The 19,519-nt window shown below is 60.9% G+C and overlaps 2 protein-coding genes and 1 long non-coding RNA gene across 4 annotated transcripts; 2 read left to right on the forward strand and 1 right to left on the reverse strand.

The window, feature by feature from the left end:
- The first annotated feature begins 779 nt into the window (after nucleotides 1-779).
- LOC119114361 (uncharacterized) lies at nucleotides 780-3,122 on the forward strand. The gene is made up of 3 exons (XR_005096022.1): nucleotides 780-863; nucleotides 1,852-2,013; nucleotides 3,011-3,122. It is a non-coding gene; the product is annotated as an uncharacterized LOC119114361 (long non-coding RNA).
- Nucleotides 3,123-3,343: 221 nt separating this feature from the next.
- LOC119114066 (uncharacterized) lies at nucleotides 3,344-14,511 on the forward strand. Its single transcript, XM_037238289.1, has 13 exons — nucleotides 3,344-3,360; nucleotides 4,141-4,222; nucleotides 5,899-6,021; nucleotides 7,569-7,651; nucleotides 8,366-8,546; nucleotides 9,072-9,326; nucleotides 9,693-9,819; nucleotides 10,345-10,489; nucleotides 11,491-11,619; nucleotides 12,630-12,747; nucleotides 13,064-13,182; nucleotides 13,699-13,810; nucleotides 14,239-14,511. Exons 1-13 carry the CDS (start codon nucleotides 3,344-3,346, stop codon nucleotides 14,422-14,424), a joined length of 1,677 nt encoding a protein of 558 aa, XP_037094184.1. The 3' UTR covers nucleotides 14,425-14,511.
- Nucleotides 14,512-16,631: 2,120 nt separating this feature from the next.
- LOC119113865 (phosphopantothenate--cysteine ligase) lies at nucleotides 16,632-19,386 on the reverse strand. 2 transcript variants are annotated; one of them, XM_037238099.1, is made up of 3 exons: nucleotides 19,340-19,386; nucleotides 18,135-18,675; nucleotides 16,632-17,741 (listed from the first exon to the last, which is right to left on the reverse strand). In XM_037238099.1, exons 2-3 carry the CDS (start codon nucleotides 18,642-18,644, stop codon nucleotides 17,343-17,345), a joined length of 909 nt encoding a protein of 302 aa, XP_037093994.1. In that variant the 5' UTR covers nucleotides 18,645-18,675; nucleotides 19,340-19,386; the 3' UTR covers nucleotides 16,632-17,342. The 2 variants fall into 2 exon arrangements, with proteins under 2 accessions (XP_037093994.1, XP_037093993.1); XM_037238098.1 differs by lacking the exon at nucleotides 19,340-19,386 and having other exon boundaries at nucleotides 18,135-19,064.
- Between the last annotated feature and the right edge of the window lie 133 nt (nucleotides 19,387-19,519).

A 19,519-nucleotide genomic window follows, 5' to 3' on the forward strand; every position in this document is an offset into this window, starting at 1 on the left:
ACTCCAAACTCCGGAGTCTGGACTCTGGACTCTGGACTCCGGGCTTTAGACTCTAGGCTTTGGACTCTGGGTTCCGGCGGGGCACGGCCGGGTGAGAGGGGTGGGGCGAATAGTGACAATAAGGTTGTGGGGCGCGTGGAGGGAGGTGGCGTTAGGACATGACGGGATGGCGACGTCTGTTTGACAGTGATGATGATGATTGGTGGTATCGGGTGCTGGGAGATGATGACATCATACCAAGAGGGGTGGTGACGTCATTATGGGATGGATCGTGGGCCAGGACGGAACGAGTAGTGATGTCTGTATGGAAGGGGCGTTACGTTACGATGGGGATCTCAGTACCCAACCAAGTTATTAGGAACCTCAGACCTTTGTATGGCGCTGGCGTGCGTGTGAGTAGACAGCGACCTCAATTTAAATAAGTTAGAAGTGTAACCATAGATAGGCCATCTGCGCCGCTCGCACACGCTGGTGACCTCAGAGTCAAATTGCGGGTGATATCGGTAGATGACCCTCAGCACCGCGCCAGTGTGCGGCTGCTCACACCCGGCGTCAGACGCCCGGCGTCGCCGGCCCGTCCCGCCGCTGACGCCGCCGCCGCCGCCTCCGCCGCCAGCTGCGCGCGCACAGTCTGGTGGTGCGCCTGCTGGCGCCGACGCTCGACTGGCCGTCAGACCCGCTGCGCCACCTGCCGGCCGAGCAGCTGCGCGCGCTGCTGCACTACCTGTACACCGAGTCGCTGCCGGCCGGGCTGCCGGCGGCGGCCGCCGGCCGGCTGGCCGAGGCCGTCCGCACGCTGCCCGACCTGCAGGCGCTGGCAGAGCTCTGCCGCCGATACGTCACCAACGTCTCGCTCAGAGAGGGTGAGTCTCGCTCAGAGAGGGTGAGTCACGCTCAGGGAGGAGGGTAGTGTTCAGGGAGGGACGATGTGTTCAGGGAGGACAGATAGTGTTCAGCGAGGGCGGGAGCGTTCTGTGAGGGCAGGTAGCGTTCAGGGAGGCATGGCGCGTTCAGAACGGGTGGGCAACGTTCAGGGAGGGCACCTAGCGGTCAGGGGGGGGGGAGGCAGGTATCGTTCAGAGAAGGCAGACGGCGTTCAAGGAGGGAGGGTGCTGGGTCAAAGAGGGCGGGCTATGTTCCGGGAAAGAGAGTAGCATTCAGGGAGTGAGTTCGCTGGCTCAGAGAGGGCAGTGTCCAGGGGGTGGGAAGGGATGGCCGCTGGTTCGGAGGTAGAGTGGGCTGGGCTGGCTCAGTCGCTCAAAAAGGGCCGGATTTGCTCAGAGAGGCGGGGTCTTGCCCAGAGACCGTGCATCTTGTGCGTAGAGGGTCGGACCCATTTAGATGGACAAAGGCTGACGGCGAACATGTACAACGCAGCTCACCGCCCGTATCTGCCTCAGCCTGGCGCAGGCGGTGACACGCGGGCTGCGGGTGCTGCCATCGCTCCCTGCCGCTCCGCCGTGAAGGGAGCATTCATGACGTCACCGTCGGCGGTGCCGTCATAAGCTTGTACCGCTCGTGATGTTTTGAAGGTTGAGTCTCGCCCGTGCCAGCGCCCGCGTCTCCTATGATGTCGGTGTTTGTCCTGCCCCCCAGACAAACACCGACATCGGCTGTCGGCAGCCCCGCTGCGACGTCCCCTCTGTCAGCACACACTGGCGCCCCTCAACTCTCTCCTCATGTTTGGCTGGTGTCCCTGACCCCCTTCCCCTCATGCTGTCAGCATCCCTGCCCCAGCATCCCCCTGCCAGCGCGCCTCAGCACCCCCAGTATCCCTTCCCTCTCCCCCCCCCCCGTCCCTCTGTCTCCGTCCCCAGTATTCGGTGACCGTATCTTCGCCGTGTGCCGCAGCGCTGTGCGCCCTGGTGTGGGAGACGCTGGGCTGCTGCCAGTCGGTGGCCGACCAGCTGGCAGCCGCCTGCCGGGACCAGCAGCAGGGCGTCGAGACAGTGTTCGGCTGCCCCGGCCGCGTCTCCGCCCTGGTCCGGCTCTGCCTCCGACAGGTGGCCGTCGGTAGGTACTCCCGCGCTCTCGCTCTCGCTCTCACCCTCGCTCTCGTTTTCTTCCTCGCTCTCGCTCTTGCTCTCTCGCTCTCACTTTTGTTCTCTCGCTCTCGTTCTTGCTCTCGCGCTTGCTCTCGCTCTCTCACTCTCACTCTCGCCCTCTTGCTCTCGCTCTCGTTCTCTCGCTCTCGCTCTCTCGTTCTCTCGCTCTCGCTCTCTCGCTCTCGTTCTCTCGTTCTCTCGCTCTCGTTCTCTCGTTCTCTCGCTCTCGTTCTCTCGCTCTCTCGCTCTCTCGTTCTCGCTCTCGCTCTCTCGTTCTCTCGCTCTCGCCCTCTCGTTCTCTCGCTCTCGCTCTCTCGTTCTCTCGCTCTCGTTCTCTCGCTTTCGCTCTGTCGTTCTCTCGTTCTCTCGCCCACTCGTTCCCTCGCTCTCTGCCCGTCTCTCTCTCCCTCTCTCTCTCTCTCCCCCTCTCTCTCTCTCTCCCCTCACTCTCTCATTGTCTCACTCTCCCCCGCGGTGCCGCTCGCTCTGCCCGGAGTGTCGCCCGCCGCTCGGTGGGCCACGTGACCGGGAGGCTGGCGGGGCTGTGTTTCGTGATGGGGACGTCTGGGCTGTGTCGTTGTCGCGAGACTCACGCCGGCCCCGCTCCGGCCATGGCGTAGCAGTGCCAGCATCGCAACTTTGATGCGTTATATAATCGCTGGTTTCAATATCCCGGATGTGCTAAGCGCTGGGAAGCTCACCGCGTTTGCACGGTGGGCTTTCGACGCGGCTGCTGACCCATGTGGTGCGATCGGGAATCACATTCTCTGCGTGGCCTGTGTCATTGCCAGTCCATCCACTGTCCTACAACGCGTACAACTACTTGGACCATTATTGTCGGTACCTTCTCTGACCGTGATCAAATAGAGGAACTAAAACGCTGCCGGCGGCGGGTCTCGAACCCACGCCCTCCGTATCGCACCCGTCTCCCGCCCGCTGACCGCGGCCGGCCGCCGCGCCGGCAGGCCTGAGCAAGCTGACGCTGGCGTTCGACCTGTACGGCCGGCACGAGGCGTCGCTGGACGCGGCCGAGCGGCGCGAGGTCATCCGGTACGCCCAGTCGCGGCTGCCGCTCTTCCTCGGCCAGCTGCAGAGGTGGGTACGTCGCCGGTCCGCCGGCCGCTCGAGCTGGCGCCCGGGGCCTGTGCCGCCAGCTGGTGGCAGGATCTGCGGGCACGTGTGTGTGCGCGTGCGCATACGGCGTGCGTGTTTGCGCTGGCATTCTAGCATTCTCGCGCGCAGGTGATGATAGCACAAAGCGACGTGTATGTGCATCGTGGTACAGTCGAGTGTGGGCTATGCCGGGGGCGTCGCGGTGGCGGCTGAACACAGGCGTGGATTTGCGTTGTGAGCATTTCAAACAGCACTTTTGTTGTACGTCTGTCCAGCCGCGAAACAAAGGGCTGCTAAGTCCCCGGGCCCCGGGCTGGGTTGGGGAGACAGTGTGGTGAGCGGGCCGGGTGGGAGAGACAGTGTGGTGAGCGGGCCGGGTGGGGGAGACAGTGTGGTGAGCAGGCTGGGTGGGAGAGACAGTGTGGTGAGCAGGCTGGGTGGGGGAGACAGTGTCGTGAGCGGACCGGTTGGGAGAGACAATGTGGTGAGCAGGCCGGGTGAGGGAGCCAGTGTGGTGAGCGGGCCGGGTGGGGGAGACAGTGTGGTGAGTGGACCGGGTGAGGGAGACAGTGTGGTGAGCGGACCGGGTGAGGGACACAGTGTGGTGAGCGGGCTGGGTGAGGGAGACGGTGTAGTGAGCGGACCAGGTAAGGGAGACAGTGTGGTGAGCAGGCCGGGTGAGGAAGACAATGTGGTGAGCGGGCCGGGTGGGGGAGACAGTGTGGTGAGTGGACCGGGTGAGGGAGACAGTGTGGTGAGCGGACCGGGTGAGGGACACAGTGTGGTGAGCGGGCTGGGTGAGGGAGACGGTGTAGTGAGCGGACCAGGTAAGGGAGACAGTGTGGTGAGCAGGCCGGGTGAGGAAGACAATGTGGTGAGCGAACCGGGTGTGGGAGACATTGTGGTGAGCAGACCGGGTGAGGGAGACAGTGTGGTGAGGGTGAGGGAGACAGTGTGGTGAGCGGACTGTGTCGTGTTCCAGAGTACTGCTGGGCCTGCGCTCGCTCCTGTCGGCGGCCAACCAGGCGCAGAGGACAGCCCTGGCCGCTCGCGCCGTCTCAGAGGTCAGTCGTTGACCCCTCACCTAGGTCACCTCTGGCCTCAGTCTGGCCCCTCACCTGGGTCGTCTCTGGCCACAGTCTGGCCCCTCACCTGGGTCGCCTCTGGCCTCAGTCTGGCCCCTCACCTGGGTCGTCTCTGGCCACAGTCTGGCCCCTCACTTGGGTCACCTCTGGTCCCTCGCTTGGGTCACCTCTGGCCTTAGTCTGGCCCATCACCTGGGTCGTCTCTGGCCCCAGTCTGTCCCCTCACTTGGGTCACCTCTGGCCCCTCACTTGGGTCACCTCTGGCCCCTCACCTGGGTCACCTCTGGCCCCCCCACCTGAGTCACCTCTGACTCCAGTCTGGTCACCTCACCTTGATCTGGTCACTTTACTGCACCCCTGTCACCTCCGGTCCCTCACCTTGGTCACCTGTGGCCCCTCACCTGGGTCACCGCCGGCCCCAGTCCGGCCCTCACCTGGGTTACATTTGGCCCCTCGCCGGGGTCACCTCTGGCTGCTCATCTGGTTCACTAGCCTCAGCCCAGCCCCCCCCCCCATCTGACCTCGGGGGGGGGGGGGCTGTAAAAGGTGGATAGAGGCGGTGTGTCATGCTAGGTAGGTCTGCGCTTAATTCCCGCCGGCGGGAGTTGCGCCGTGGCAGCCCTGTGGTTTCCATCCGAGCTGGCGACGTTGATGACCGTCTGCGGCAGCTGCATGTGTCAGTGTATAATCGAGCGCACATGCTGACCTCAGATCGGTACGGCCGCGCGTTGTCTCAGAGGTTGATGTTATCCTGATCCCCATAGGCCACTGATGGGTGCACATATGACATGCATACGACTGGCATGCATTTAGTGATAAGCGGTCGCTGCGCACGACGCAAAAACAGACGAGGAGTTCACTATCGCGCAATCTTGGTGACCGGGTACCAGACCAAATTTGTTCTGAATCACAGGATGAACGTATATATGCGAATGTCATGCACGGAACAATGCTTTGAGAGTGAAGCTCACGTGAGGACGTGCGCCCAGCTGACTCCGTCCGTCCGGTATTCTCAGCCGGAGTGGCTCTTACCCGATGTCCGTCCGGTGTTCTCAGCCGGAGTGGCTCTTACCCAATGTCCGTCTGGTGTTCTCAGCCGGAGTGGCTCGTACCCGATGTCCGTCCGGTGTTCTCAGCCGGAGTGGCTCTGATCCGATGTCCTTCCGGTGTTCTCAGCCGGAGTGGCTCTTACCCGATGTCCGTCCGGTGTTCTCAGCCGGAGTGGCTCTTACCCAATGTCCGTCCGGTGTTCTCAGCCGGAGTGGCTCTTACCCGATGTCCGTCCGGTGTTCTCAGCCGGAGTGGCTCTGATCCGATGTCCTTCCGGTGTTCTCAGCCGGAGTGGCTCTGACCTGATGTCCTTCCAGCGTTCTCAGCCGGTGTGGCCCTTACTCGATGTCCGTCCGGTGTTCTCAGCTGGAATGGCCCGTACCCGATTTCCTTCCATTGCTCCCGGCCGGAGTGGCTTCAATCCCACTTCTTCTCGTGTTTCGCAGCTGGAGTAACTCTAACTAACTCTAACTCCGTCGTCTTTCGCGACTTGAGCGGCTGCCCGACCCCGCTCCGTGTTCCGTAGAGCTGGAGTGCCTCTGACCCACCGCTCCCGTGTTCCGTGACTGGGACGGCTGTGACCGGACGCCCTGTCGTGTTGGCAGCTGGAGTGGCTCTCGACTACGGTGTCGTCGGTGCTGGAGGAGTGCAAGGCGTTCCTGGAGGGCGCCATTGACGCCATGACGCTCTCCGAGCCGGCCGCCCGACGCGACGGCTCGCTCACCTACGTAAGCCGTCGGACGGGGTGGGGAGAGAGGACGCGTCGGTTGGCCGCCGTGCACTGCTGCGGGCCGGCTGGCGTAGCGCGTCTGCAGGTGTCGGAGAGCGGGAAGGACTTCGACGCCCGGGCCGCCAGTGTGACGAGTGGGACGGGGCGGGGGCGAGACGCTGTCTAGTGGCTGGTGAAGCTGCGCGCGCGTGCGTGTCCACGTGCGTGAATGTGAGCGTGTGCTTGCGTTTTGCAAACGTGCGCGCATTTTACCTTGTGTGGGGATCCGTTTGACTGTGTGTGAGCTCACATGCCGGACATCTGTGTACGTGCCGATATACGTGTGTGTTCCGAACCGCGGCGGGCCTGCGTATGGCCGAAGTGGTGACCACGTGTTCGTATCTGATGGTGCGGGAGCGAACCTCTGCGAAAGCGAAAAAAGCAGGAATGGAAAGAGTTCCACCTCTGTTGGTGCAAGTGCTAAAGATGTGTGTTCATTGGTCTGGGTGCTGAACTGTGAGAGTTAGCGCTGAGCTGTGTCTGTATATGTGGGAACTGTTGCTGTGCTGTGTCCGTATCTGTTGGCAGAGGTGCTGAGCTGTGTCTGTGGGAGCCGGTGCTGAGCTGTGTCTTTATCTGTGGGAGCTGGTGCTGAGCTGTGTATTTATCTGCGGGAGCTGGTGCTGAGCTGTGTTTTTATCTGTGGGGGCTGGCACTGAGCTGTGTCTTTATCTGTGGGAGCTGGTGCTGAGCTGTGTCTTTATCCATGGGAGCTGGTGCTGATGTGTGTCCGTGTCTGTGGGAGCTGGCGCTAAGCTTTGTCTGTATATGTGGGAGCTGGTGCTGAGCTGTGTCCGTATCTGTTGGCGCAGGTGCTGAGCTGTGTCTGTGTATGTGGGAGCTGGCGCTGAGCTGTGTCCGTATCTGTTGGTGCAGGTACTGAGCTGTGTCTGTGGGAGCTGGTGCTGAGCTGTGTCTTTGGGAGCTGGCGCTGAGCTGTGTCTGTATCTGTGGGAGCTGGGGCTGAGCGGTGTCCGTATCTGTTGGCGCAGATGCTGAGCTGTGTCTGGGAGCTGGTGCTGAGCTGTGTCTTTATGAGCTGTTACTGAGCTGTGTCTGTATCTGTGGGAGCTGGCGCCGAGCTGTGTCTGTATCTGTGGGAGCTGGCACTGAGCTGTGTCTGTATGTGTGGGAGCTGGCGCTGAGCTGTGTCTGTATCTGTGGGAGCTGGCACTGAGCTGTGTCTGTATCTGGGAGCTGGCGGTAAGCTGTGTCTGTATCTGTGAGAGCTGGGGCTGAGCTTTGTCTGTATCTGTTGGTGCAGGTGCTGAGCTGTGTCTGTGGGAGCTGGCGCTGAGCTGTGTCTTTGGGAGCTGGCGCTGAGCTATGTGTATCTGTGGGAGCTGGCGCTGAGCTGCGCCTCTATCTGTGGGAGCTGGCGCTGTGCTGTGTCTGTATCTGTGGGCCCCGGTGTTGGGCTGTGTCTGTATCCGAGGGAGCTGGCGCCGAGCTGTGTCTGTATCTGTGGGCCCTGGCGCTGAGCTGTGTCTGTATCTGCTGTCGCAGGTGCTGAGCAGCCGGACCATGCTCTGTCTGCACACGCTGCTGGAGCGGGTCACCCGGGCCAACATCTATATACTGCAGAAACGGTAACCGGACGACACTGCGTGGCTTTGCCCTGCGCTTTGCCAGGGTGGCAACGTGCGGTCTCTGCCAATATTGAACTGTTTCGTGGGACCTCGAGCTGTTCTCAGTAAAAGACCGAAGTTTTACGACGTACGGCGAATTTTTGATGGGATGGATTTCTGGGATCAGCCTTCATGCTGAGCAGTGCTTTTTATGTGAGCCCTGACCCCAATGTCCAATCATGAAGATCCAGGTCAGCGACAGAAGTTTGCGGCGAAAATTTAACCCGTCGTAATGCTCGGCACCGTTCACCTGCCCTCTGACGTCGCTGGGTTTTTAGCGCGGCCGCTGCCATCAGCCGCAGGTCATCCCAGTCAGGGGTAAATAGCAAGTGTCTAACACTCGAACACATCCCACCACGGGCGGGGACATCAGAGGACATGGCGCGCTCCAATCAGCGGTGCCACCGGGAAGGGTCGTGTGCAACGTCGAAGCGGCCTTTGGTCGTATCAGTCCATAATCCTGGAAAAGGACATGCCGTGTTTAGAGCGTCAGTCTGGACCGCTTCTTTTGTGCAGGGATGGCACATAGTGGAGCATCTGCGTCGTCCGAGGTGCTCGATGCTCCAAGTGTAAAGATACAGTGCCGCACCCTGCAGCACCCTGGCGATACAGTGGAGCCCGTCTGTGTCCGTGCGCCGCTCGGTGGCCGCAGTGTCCGACTACCGTGGCCGGCAGGGAGTACCTCTCGGGCGTGGGCGAGGCGGGCGGCGCTCGCCTGCTCTCCCACAACGCCGAGCGCCTGCTGGAGCAGCTGCCGGCGCTGGTGGCGCGGCTGGAGGACGCCGCCCGCCTGGTCGACCAGCAGATCAACTGGCGCGAGTTCAAGTTCTACTTCATCGCCACCGCCTCGCGCGTGGTGAGCGCCGGCGACGGCGGCGAGGAGGGGGGGGGGGGGGGGGGGAGGCGGTGTTGGGTGAACGGGAATGACGGTGGGTGCGCCGTGTGGAGCTGGTGACGTCATTGGGGCGGGAGACGCATTGGGGAGGGGAGTGGGCGAGGATAGGTGCTGGCGATCAGCTTCTCCGGACTTGGTTGGCTCAGCCACCGTGGTGTAGCATCTGGGTAATTCTCCATTGGTACAGATGGGGCCAGTGTGGACGACTGCAGCTATCAGCACCACAGAATTACGTAAAGTTCAGTCTCGAAGAGGACGCTTCATTACGGAAAAAGTATCATGTGGTTACTGCATTTGGCTGCCTCAGGCGCTCACAATTCCACGACACGACACAGCGCTGACACTGACAGCATTGTCGCACGACAGTGAGACGGAACGTGTCCCGTGCCTTAGCACGGAAGTGTCGTGTCGGCGTCAGCAGACGTCTGCCCCGCGGCGGATACTGAGGCCGCGTGGGTGGGCCGCTCTGACGCACCTCCCTGACAGCACCACATCATGGAGCTGCTGCGGTCGCAAGCCGAGGTGCTGCGGCCGCTGGCGGAGCAGCTGCAGCTGCTGGTCGGCGAGGACGAGCTGACGCGCACGCTGGTCCGCCTCGGCCTGGCCGAGGCCTCGCCCACCGGCGAGCGGACCAATCACACGCCTCTCGCCGAGCAGGCGGCCAATCACACGCCGCTGGCCGAGCGGGCGACTAATCAGACACCGCTGTGCGAGGCCGGTCCACAAGACGACACCCCGCGGGTGAGTCGCTGATTGGCAGCTGCTGAGCAGGTGTTTTTGAGGTATGTTTTTGATGATGTATTTCACAAGCCAGGCAGGCTAGCTGGTAACAGCCGTAGCTTGAGCTATTTAGGGTAAGTGCACGACCTGTTGAATTCATGTTTTCTAATTAACTTTGCACTTTGTAGAATAGTGTTACTCTGTATGGCGAATACAGTACGCGGCATTGTAAACTGAGAAGATGTGTGACAAATGACCGCTTTCATTATGTGCCCTTTCCGGATGTGTCATTGTTGTCATGATAAGGTGTACCATGCCGTAGTATGTACGTCAACACCATCCAACCCCCTCCGAACGCTCACTAACGTTTCGCGAACACACCGACAGCTGTCGCTGATATCGGCCGTGACGCGGCCTCCCCTCAGCCGTGACAGTGAACTCGCCCGCCGCTGCCACCGCCTGTTCGAGTCGGGCGAAAACACCGATCTGAAGTTTCCCGTCCTCGGAGACTCAGGTACGGCTAGCATGGTCCTGTTGCCGTCCATATTTTATCCGAACACCCCGGCTTGCTGAGGCTCTGGGCTGCCAATGATCGCCATTCGCACAGACCAAACCTAAAGACGTAATCTACGCCGTTTTCTTCATTCAGCACGTGACCCTCCTCGCCATGTCCCTCCGCGCTGGGAGCGTGCTGCGTTCGTGAGGCGTGAGTCGACCTCCGTGGCTGTGAGTCTGGCCCGAGCACTGACGCAAACCCCGATGCGCGGTCCCTGCGGGAGTAAGACTCGGTGGCGGCCGAGACCACGAGTCGCCGCAATACTACCAGATACCTGGCTTCCGCTCTCCGTGATCCCTTAGATTTGAAATTACCAGGCATGCAAATTATTGCTAAAAGCAATGCAGCCTGATCAAATGAGAGGTGCTCCGGTGTCATTCGTATGAGCCTTGCTTCTGAGAAGATTTGCTGTGGAGATGATGCTGTTTTCTTGTTTGTGTATTGCCCACTGTGGTCTTTGTAATATCTCACGTCTGTTTTCAGTGCTGCCGTCCCTGCTGGGCACGCCCAGTCCCGCCATCTCTGAGAAGCAGCCGACAGTTCTGCTTGCGCACGCGCCGGTGGTGGCAGCACGGTCGGAGTGGCTGCGGCGCGCGCTGGCCTCCGGCATGCGAGAGAGCATAGACAAGTGAGCGGCCGGCGGCGGCGCCACGCGGCACCGGTGTGCGCTGATGTGCCGCGGGTGAGGTGTGCTGCCCTCTGACGGGATGGCGCTGCTGGTCTCTGAGTGGGAGGGGAGCTATGGGGCGGGCCGCCTCCCCGCACCCCAGGTCTTGGCGCTGGCCGCTCTAGACGGCGCGCTCCCTGACAGTCGGTGCATTCCGAAAACCTTGCGACCAGCGGCACTGTGTGAGTACTAACCCCATCAGTGGCATATTTTGTTTTGCTAGTAGAAATGTGGCGTGGGTGAACGCTTTGGCTCAGCACTTTTCACAAACATGTCAGTAGCGTTACCAGAGCTGCGTTTTCCAACTCAGCGTGAGACGATTCGGCGTCCCTCAATCGCTGATCGGAACTTTCCTTTCCTTGTTGCTCACTGCCTAGACGTTTGAAAATCAACCAACTGAATGGCGCGGTGTGCTTCGTGTCCCGTTTTTGCACTTCTGATACTAATGAATACTCGGTCTTTGCATGCTGAAATCCGGGCTGTGTTTCTAGTTTATGTAGCTGTAAATAGGTTCAAAATATTCACAACGTGTGATATACTCAATAACCGGTCAAACGCCTGCCCCCCGCCGGTGACGTTCGCGCGCGCCATCAATAACCGAACAAACGCCTGCCCCCCGCCGGTGACGTTCGCGCGCGCCATCAATAACCGAACAAATGCCTGCCCCCCGCCGGTGACGTTCGCGCGCGCCATCAATATCCGAACAAATGTCTGCCCCGCCGGTGACGTTCGCGCGCGCTATCAATATCCGAACAAATGTCTGCCCCGCCGGTGACGTTCGCGCGCGCCATCAATAGCCGAACAAACGCCTGCCCCGCCGGTGACGTTCGCGCCCGCCATCAATATCTGAACAAATGTCTGCCCCGCCGGTGACGTTCGCGCGCGCCATCAATAACCGGCCAAACGCCTGCCCCCCCCCCCCCCCGCCCTTGACCTTCGCGTACGGCGCTCCCGTGCTGCAGGCAGATCTCTATCTGCGACGCGTCGCCGGCCATCTTCCGCTCGATGCTGGAGTTTCTCTACTGCGGTCACGTGACGCCGGAGAACTGGCCACCGGAGCAGCTGATGGAGCTGATGGTGCTGGCCGACCGGTCAGTGGCCCCGCCGCGCGCACCCTCCGCTCTCAGTCGGAGTCGGTTGTCAGTTCTCAGTCGCTGTGCCCGCTGTCGGGGTTTGTTCTCAGGTCTCGATCTCTGTGCTGTCAGTTGGAGTCTGTTGTCAGTTCTCAGTCGCTGTGCCCGCTGTCGGAGTTTGTTCTCAGGTCTCGATCTCTGTGCTCTCAGGTGGAGTCTGTACTCAGTTGTTATTCTCAGTTGGAGTGTGTTCCCAGTCTCGTCTCAGTCTTCAGTCTCTGTGTTCTCTGTCGTAGTTTGTTCTCAATCCCCAGTCGTTGTGCTCTCAGTCGGCGCATGTTCTCAGTCCGTGTCCTCAGTATGTTCCCAGTCTCTGGTCTAAGTCTCTGCCCTCTCAGTTGAAGTCTTATCTCAGTCTCAGTTATCGGTCTCTGCTTTCAGAGCCTGTTCTCGACCCCAGATCTCAGTCTCGGCGGTCGCAGTCGGAATCTCGCGTCAGTCTCAGTCCGCAGTCCCTGTGCTCTTGGTTGGAGTCTGTTCTCGGTGTGTGCTCTCTGTCGGAGTCTGCTCTCAGTCTCGGCTCATTAGAGTTGCTCTCAAGCAGAGTCTCGTCACAGTGTCAGATTTCAGTCTATTTGCTCTCAGACGGAGCCTGTTCTCATCCTCCGCTCTCAGTCTCTGCGCTCTCAGTTGGAGTATTGGCGAAGACCGGCCGTTAGCGACTGAACGTATTGTCGCCTTCTGATTGGCGGACGCTGCTGGTGCACCGTTTTAGATTGGCCGATGTCGCTTCGTTGCCGTGCGTGTTGTTCGCCATCATGTTGCCCTTGTCACCGACTGACTGATGCGAGTGCTGCTCTGTGCTGCATTAGTCGGAACCGCTGTGGTCATTGCGTTGGTCGGTTTCCGTCGCCGTGATTATTCTGCTCATTGGCCGACGCCGTCATGGCCGTGACTGATTGGTCGCAACCACTGTGGGAACCATGCTGATTGGCCGGCGTCGCTGTAACGCAACGGCCCATTGGCAGGTACGAGCTGGACGACCTGAAGCACTCGTGCGAGGCCCTGCTGGAGACGCACATCGACGAGGACTCGGTCTTCTGTCTGCTCAGCATCGCCGAGCAGTACAACGCACGCAAGCTGAAGGTAGCGTCGATCAACAGCTCAATAGCCATCAATAGCCATCAATAGCTCAAAACGCCCCTGCGAATGCGTCTGCACGATAGGATCCGTTTGCCGGGGCGCACGGCGCCGCGTGGTCCTTGGTTACCTTTTTTCGCTGTGCCCTGGGCGCGCCGCTTCCCGTCGCGTCACGCATTGTCCGTGGGGCTGCCGATCGCCACACTCAGGCTGGAGCACCGCCGCGTCATGGTGCTCAGAACAGGTCACGCGGTGTCATTGTGCCGCCCCCGGGCGTGTCCAGCCGCCGGCCGAGCCCGACCTGCGGTCGCTCGTGCGGCAGAGCTCTGCGCTGGAGTTCGTCGCCACCAACCCGGAGGTGGTGCAGACGGAGCTGTTCCTGGAGCTGAGCCCCAGCCTGCAGGCCGAGGTGGAGGAGACGGCCGTATGGGCGCCGCCCAGGTCGGTCCGCCGGGCGGAGCGGGGCGGAGCGGGGCGGGGCGGGGCGGGGCGGGGCGGGGCGGGGCGGGGCGGGGCGGGGCGGGGAGGGGCGGGGCGGGGCGGGGCGAGGCGGGGCGGGGCGGGGCGGGGCGGGACGGGACGGCAGGCGGCAGGTGCCGCTCCGCGGTCGGCAGTCGGTACGGTCCCGCGCCATGTCTGGGCATCAGTGGAGACGTGGTGTTGGTGACGTGTGGTGAGGTGCCGGCCGATCTCAGGTCCTTAAATAACCGAACAAACTTAGGTCCAGTGGGCCGCTGGCCTGACTGGCGACCGTGTGACCCTGACCTGATCGGTGACCCCGGCCCCACGCCCAATCCATGCACGATGCGTGGTGTGTGACGCGACCGCGACCCGACGTTTGACCGTCTGACCCGGCCGTCCTGTTGCAAGTCTGTTGGCCGTGCGCCTCAGCTGACCTGACCCCGGACCTTACCCCGCGTGTGACGTGTGCCGCTGACCCGAGCGTGTGGCCGACAGGGCGCACCTGGAGTGTGACGCCTCCCACAAGCGGCCCCGCCCGGCGCCGGAGTCGCCGGGCGACTCTGCCGAGGAGCTGGTCAACCTCACGCGCGGCATCCACCTGCGAGAGGTGAGGCGGCGCGAGCGGCGCGGCCGGGCCTGCTGCACCGCAACAGCGGGAGGTCAACACTCACCACTTTCGCGGGCGGTCGATACTTGGACGGTTTGGACGGCGTCACATTATGTCATTATTTGCAGTAGGCTTGCAAGGCGCTCAGCCCAGTGCTTTGACGGTGGAAATGACACATGTTTGCATTTAGTTCATGTCCAGGTCATATGTGAAAACCACACACCAGCAGCGACAGACAGTGATCATCTGGTGGCAGCTAGTGATTGGCTTCATCAGCAGGACCGTCTTACACTCCTGGGCTCAGACATGGTCCCAGGGGACACGCACGGTCCCGGCCACTGCCCACACTCCTTCCCACCGTCGCCGCCGCCGCCTCGTTGCGCCGGCCGTCGTCGGCCGCTGACGCTAGCTCCCATCGCCGCCGCCAGACGTCGCGCTCGTCGTCGAGCTCGCAGGAGGAGTCCGGCCCGCCGGCCGGCGGCCGCCTCGAGGCGTGCCTGCAGCGGCTGCGCAGCATCGTCGGCGAGGACGTGGCGCGCGCCGAGCTGATCCGCGTCGTGCTCGCCGCCGACTACGACGTCAACCGGGCGCTCAACTTCTTCTTCTCGGCCTGAGCGGCGCCCGCGGCGAGGGCGCGCGTCGCCCTCTGCTCCGGGCTGGAGCGGCGTGGGAGTGTGCGGGAGCGGGACGCGACGTGGTGATGGCCGCCGACGGCAGCGGCGGGTGGCCGGGTCGGCCGGTCCGGTCGGCGGGCCGCACCGGCGGTGGACGGTGGCCTGGCGCGCTCGCCGCCCGCCGCGTCAGCTCGGCGGTGACGTCACTGAGCCCGCCAGCCGCCGGTAGGGGACGCAGCACGCCCCTGAGGCCGGCCGCGCGCCGTGGGTGCTGGGCGCCCGGAGAGTCTCGCCGCCGGCCGCCAGTGTCAGGCCCGGTGTCGGTTTGGACAGTCAGTGTCGGTCGGTGTCACCAGCTGGACGCCGGGGTTTGCTGAGCCGCTGGTACGGTTTCGTTTTTGTTTCTGAGGGCGGTTGAACTGTGAATGGAGGGGTTTGGCGGAGGCATTCCCGTTTTACCGTCTGGACGTGGATGTTATCGGGCAGTATTTTAGACCATCGTATGTTGTCTGATTTACATTCGGAACTCATGGATGTGCTGCATGAAGACGAAACTATGTATCAAAACGTCTGTTAACGTTTTTAGGCGTTGTGTACTAGTCGCAGTGAGTTGGTGGCTCCCTAACCTAGTCTCGAACAGCGGTCGGTTGCGCGCAGTGCTGTAACGCGTCGGGAGTGTTCGCAGTAGCCGCCTGGGCTGGGCTATTGCTGCTGCCAGCGCGTCACGCAGGTGGCAGTGCTGAATCACAAGGTCCAGAAGGTCGCCATGGGTGTCAGCTTAAGAGACCCGCAAGCTGCATGGGCCGCCCTGCTCCCAGTGCCGTGCCAGGGCCACGCAGAGCCCGCGCCACGCGGGATCCCGTGGCTCGTCACCTCCCAGCCGTCGTCTCGCGACGTAACCCGTAGGGTCAGTTCAGATCGCGCACATTCCAGCCCAGCCCGCCGCCCTCTTCTCTCCACGGAGACGGCATCCGCAGAGACCGCGTGGTGGTGAGAGGTGAACGGCCTATTGCCCGGTGCCCTCCGCACCGGCTCTACCCCCGCCACGCCTGGCCCGCGGTCTGGCCAGCACTCTCGCTCGACCGCGTGACTGTGCTGCGCGCCTGGCCCGTCTCTCGAAGCTGTGATCTTTGATTGTGCGATTTGTGATAGCATTTGTACTTATTGACATTCGCCGCCGTCTGATATTGTTTTCTCTCGCTGACGTGAGTCACCTATATGTTCGGTCGCTTATTTATGTGCGGTGTGTACGTTAGTTTAACATATCCCATTTTCGTGTGATCGTGTGACAGATTGTGCACGGTGTTTTTTGGTCACGAGCGGAGTCGCTCTCCGTGTTGTGAGAATCATATTTAGTCACATATATTTTTAGCTGACGCCTTCCACAATCGGCCGAAGCTATCCGTGTGCGATACGCCGCTTACGTGCCGGTACTATTCCCATTCCAGTCTTTCTTTGCACCGGCCTCGATGCTGTGGCTACCTTACGATTAGTTCGCCCTTTGAACTTCTGTGCGGGTCGTAGTTAAACGGAGGACGTCGGAGGGGAGGGGAAGAGGTATGAGGACTTGACTGATTTCGTGGCGTCCCCTCCCGTCACCCGCCCCGTAAAGGTTCCGCGTGGGTGCGGCTTAGGCCGCGACACGACTAGAACCTCTCGGTGTGACTCGGGGCGCGAGAGGACTCGCCCCGTGCGATGACTCGGGCGTGGGAAACGACTCGAACCCGTCCCACGACCGGGGTCAGTCTCGCTCCCACGCGCGTCGCCGCTGCGTTTCCCCCTGCGACGCGACGATGTTCCCATACGCCCCAGGCCTCCGTCAGTCACCCTGCCGTCTAATTGCTGTACCCGTGAACCTCCACCTCCCGGGGCCCCCGCGGCCCCCGCGCCGTTGGAGAGTCTACCCGGTGTGCTCTCCCTGAGCGGGTGCGGCGATCGTGTGCCCTCCTCAGGCAGGCGTGGCACGTGTGTGTCCCCGCGGCCAGGTGTGGTGCTCGTGTGCCCCCTCGGGTAGGTGCGGCGCTCGTGTGCCCCCCGGGCAGGTGCGGCGCTCGTGTGCCCCCTCCCGGGCAGGTGCGGCGCTCGTGTGCCCTCTCCCGGGCCCCCGTCTGATGTGCGGCGTCGAGCGTCATGGCAATACACGGCCTCCGGTCCGATGGCTGTTTGGCTGCGCGTGGACACGCGTTCGTGGATAAAAACACGACGGACACGTTCATCGGTGGGATATTTCCCGCATGATGGATTGACATCTGGCCTTGACATGACACTGGTCAGCGGTGACGCTGTTCTGGAATCAATCGCCTATCCACGCGACCGTAGCTCCATCCGTGACCCGAGCTACGGCCGTCGGAAACCCCTCTCACCCTGTCTGGTGAAAGGGCGGAGGTAGTATTATCCAATGATCTGCACGGCATACCACGAGTAGTTAATTAGAGGCACGTGCAGCAAGCTTTGCTTAACAGGTACTCTAAACCCGACGCCAACCACGCAAATCATTGGAAGAAACCGCTTCAAAAACGTCGCGGACTTCGGTCGCTGAATCAGCACAAACATCCGCCCGCAGAACAATGGCGGCAGTACATGATCACGGACGCCGGCCAACCGACGCACACAGCGGCGGCCAGAGTCATCTCGGTATTCTTCCAACGGAGGCCAGTCAAGCATATGTCGGCAAGTGAGGGCAGTATACATCCTACGCACAAGGCTATCACCCTTTAGACATATGGCTTAATCTTATATATGAAACTGAACAAACGATTTCTGTGATTAAACGCAATGTATGCGAGGTTCTCCATCCGCTCTCGTCAAATCATGGTGGTGTGTCTTACATTCTCTTGGTACGATGAAACCGTCATCCTTTACTTGACACAGACACTGTATAAGCTCATCAAAAGACTAGTTCCAGGGGCCGCGACACGCTAACAGGGCTGCCGCTCCTCAGCCTTCACCCCAGTCTGAGCCCCGTCCACGAACTCCTGATGCCGCCGCACCAAGTCCGCCACGATCGCCTCCTCCAGCTCCGCGTCGCCGCGGCGCTCCACCGCGTCCGCCGCCGCCGGCGTCACCATGGTAACGCGCTGGCGTCGCGTCTGCAGCAGGTTGGCCACCACCAGCTGGTGGCCGTAGCGGGCGAGGGCGGCGCGCGCGCGCGCCACCAGCACGCGCTCGTCCGTCTCCAGCTTGAAGGTGGCGACGAAGGCGGCCGGACACCAGTCGGCAGTGAGCCGGGCGAGCGCCTTCGGCACGGGCTGCAGGTGCAGCGTCAGCGGCTGGTCCCCGCCGGAGACCTTGTGCTCGACACGTTCCTCCGCCGGCACCTGGAGCGCACCGGTGCGGCGTGAGCGCTGCGCGGAGTTGGGAGTTGTGAATTTAAATGCCACATGTGGTAATATTCGCGGGCGGTTGAGCAATGTTGTGGAGCTTGAACTGGTCTTTTCTGGCGCAAACCCGACATTAATTTCGAGAAATCCTAAACCCCGAAAATTTCGACGGGTTAGGCTATTTCGCGATAGCATTTCGGGCCGAAATGGTATTACGAGATGTGTCATGCACATACCAGGCTTCATATGAACACAGTGCACATGATAAAATACACGATGCACTGCAACATATTCAGTTCTTGTCAGCTGTGCCGGATTCAACACTTCAATACCACATTTCCGTCAACACTCTCCACGTCAGCATAAACGGAACGCGAAGTGGCACTGTACCTGAAAGTCGGAGACGGCAGCAGCGAGCAGCAGGAGTAGACGCCGTCCGAGCGGCGCCAGCGCGCCGGCCGCGGCCTCCAGCAGCGCCAGGTACTCGTCCACACTGGTGAAGAGCAGCGTCATTAGACGGGCGCCGTCGCGTCGCGCCGCCTCGGCCGGCGCCGCCAGCCGCCGCGCCGCCGCCTCGCCCAGCGTCCAGCGACCGTCAGAGCCCTCCTCCAGGCCGGCCAGCAGCTCGGCCGGCCGCACGTGGCGCGCGTGCGGCGCCAGCGAGCCGCGCCGGCGCAGCAGCAGCACGGCGTAGCCGCGCGTCAGCAGCTGCTCGACGCACGCGGCGCCGCGCTGGCCCGTGCTGAAGTTGTCCAAGAAGCGGACTGTGCGCTGCTCAATGGGCGCTGTGGTGCCGCCTGAGGTCACCAGCGCCACCAGTAGCTGGTCCCGCGAGGCCAGCGTCAGGAACTCTGTGAGACGCTGGGCAATGTTGCCGTTTTCTGCCTCCAGGTCTTCCATTGGTGGGTGTGTGAATGTGAACTGGAATTTTCTGTGGAAGGAGTGAAACACATTAAAACAAAACATTGAAAAGATAATGTATCAAGCTGGTTTTCCAATGATGTGACACAAAAATTGATGAAGCTGAAAAGTTCTCATAAGCTGAAATACTATGCCAGCGTGATTTGCCATCACACATTTGTCATGAAAGCCAGAACCATGACATAAGTGGATGAAACTGTTTCAAAACATGAATCATTGCCAGATGCATATCCAAAACTCTCATATGACCATAAAAATCTCAAGAAGACATTGAAACCCACAAAATAAAAGGATTCAGTTGTTTTGTGGACCTATCAGTTGTTCCTGACACCATGGATACACAATATTTGCTGGCCTCTATGTATTTCAGCCAACTCCTCTCCCTGATGTGGGAAGAAATATAATGCACAGAGACCCAGTGGGCCTAGCACAAATTATTTGAAGGAATTCACGATGAATTCTGAAGACACATTGCCAGCGGTTTGTAGGAAACTATCCGACCAATCCCTCACAACCGTACACGTTCAAAATGTGTTCTGAGCTTGCTTCATCCCAACGTGAATGTTATCAACAATCAAACATCATTCGGATTACGTGCGAAATCCTTATTATTGGACGGGTGCCTCAACTAGCCATTTTGGAACTTCCTACTCTGCTATCCCCGCTGCCCATACCACTCGGACAACTCTGCGGACACCTCCTGGCAGCCCCGAACGTCCTGCGAAACATAACATGACAATGTATCCGTATCCTACGCAGAGCAGACAATTGTCTCTGAAAAGTGAAATGTTTGGAAATGACGTAACACTAAAATGATATATAGCATTTTGGAATGTCATCGGTTTTCATAGAAC

The sequence above is a fragment of the Pollicipes pollicipes genome, unplaced genomic scaffold, assembly GCF_011947565.3.
Source record: "Pollicipes pollicipes isolate AB1234 unplaced genomic scaffold, Ppol_2.1 Scaffold_7262;HRSCAF=8765_pilon_pilon_pilon, whole genome shotgun sequence".
Taxonomy (NCBI): domain Eukaryota; kingdom Metazoa; phylum Arthropoda; class Thecostraca; order Pollicipedomorpha; family Pollicipedidae; genus Pollicipes; species Pollicipes pollicipes.

What these genes read in the sequence shown, in the direction of transcription:
- LOC119113865 (XM_037238098.1), bottom strand. Translation starts at nt 18,710, where the DNA reads ATGTTTTGTTTTAATGTGTTTCACTCCTTCCACAGAAAATTCCAGTTC. An exon ending in CTGCCGTCTCCGACTTTCAG is followed by an intron (nt 17,742 to 18,134) that starts GTACAGTGCCAC and finishes GGTGCGCTCCAG; the next exon opens with GTGCCGGCGGAGGAACGTGT.
- LOC119114066 (XM_037238289.1), top strand. An exon ending in ATCTATATACTGCAGAAACG is followed by an intron (nt 7,652 to 8,365) that starts GTAACCGGACGA and finishes CGTGGCCGGCAG; the next exon opens with GGAGTACCTCTCGGGCGTGG. An exon ending in TCCCGTCCTCGGAGACTCAG is followed by an intron (nt 9,820 to 10,344) that starts GTACGGCTAGCA and finishes GTCTGTTTTCAG; the next exon opens with TGCTGCCGTCCCTGCTGGGC.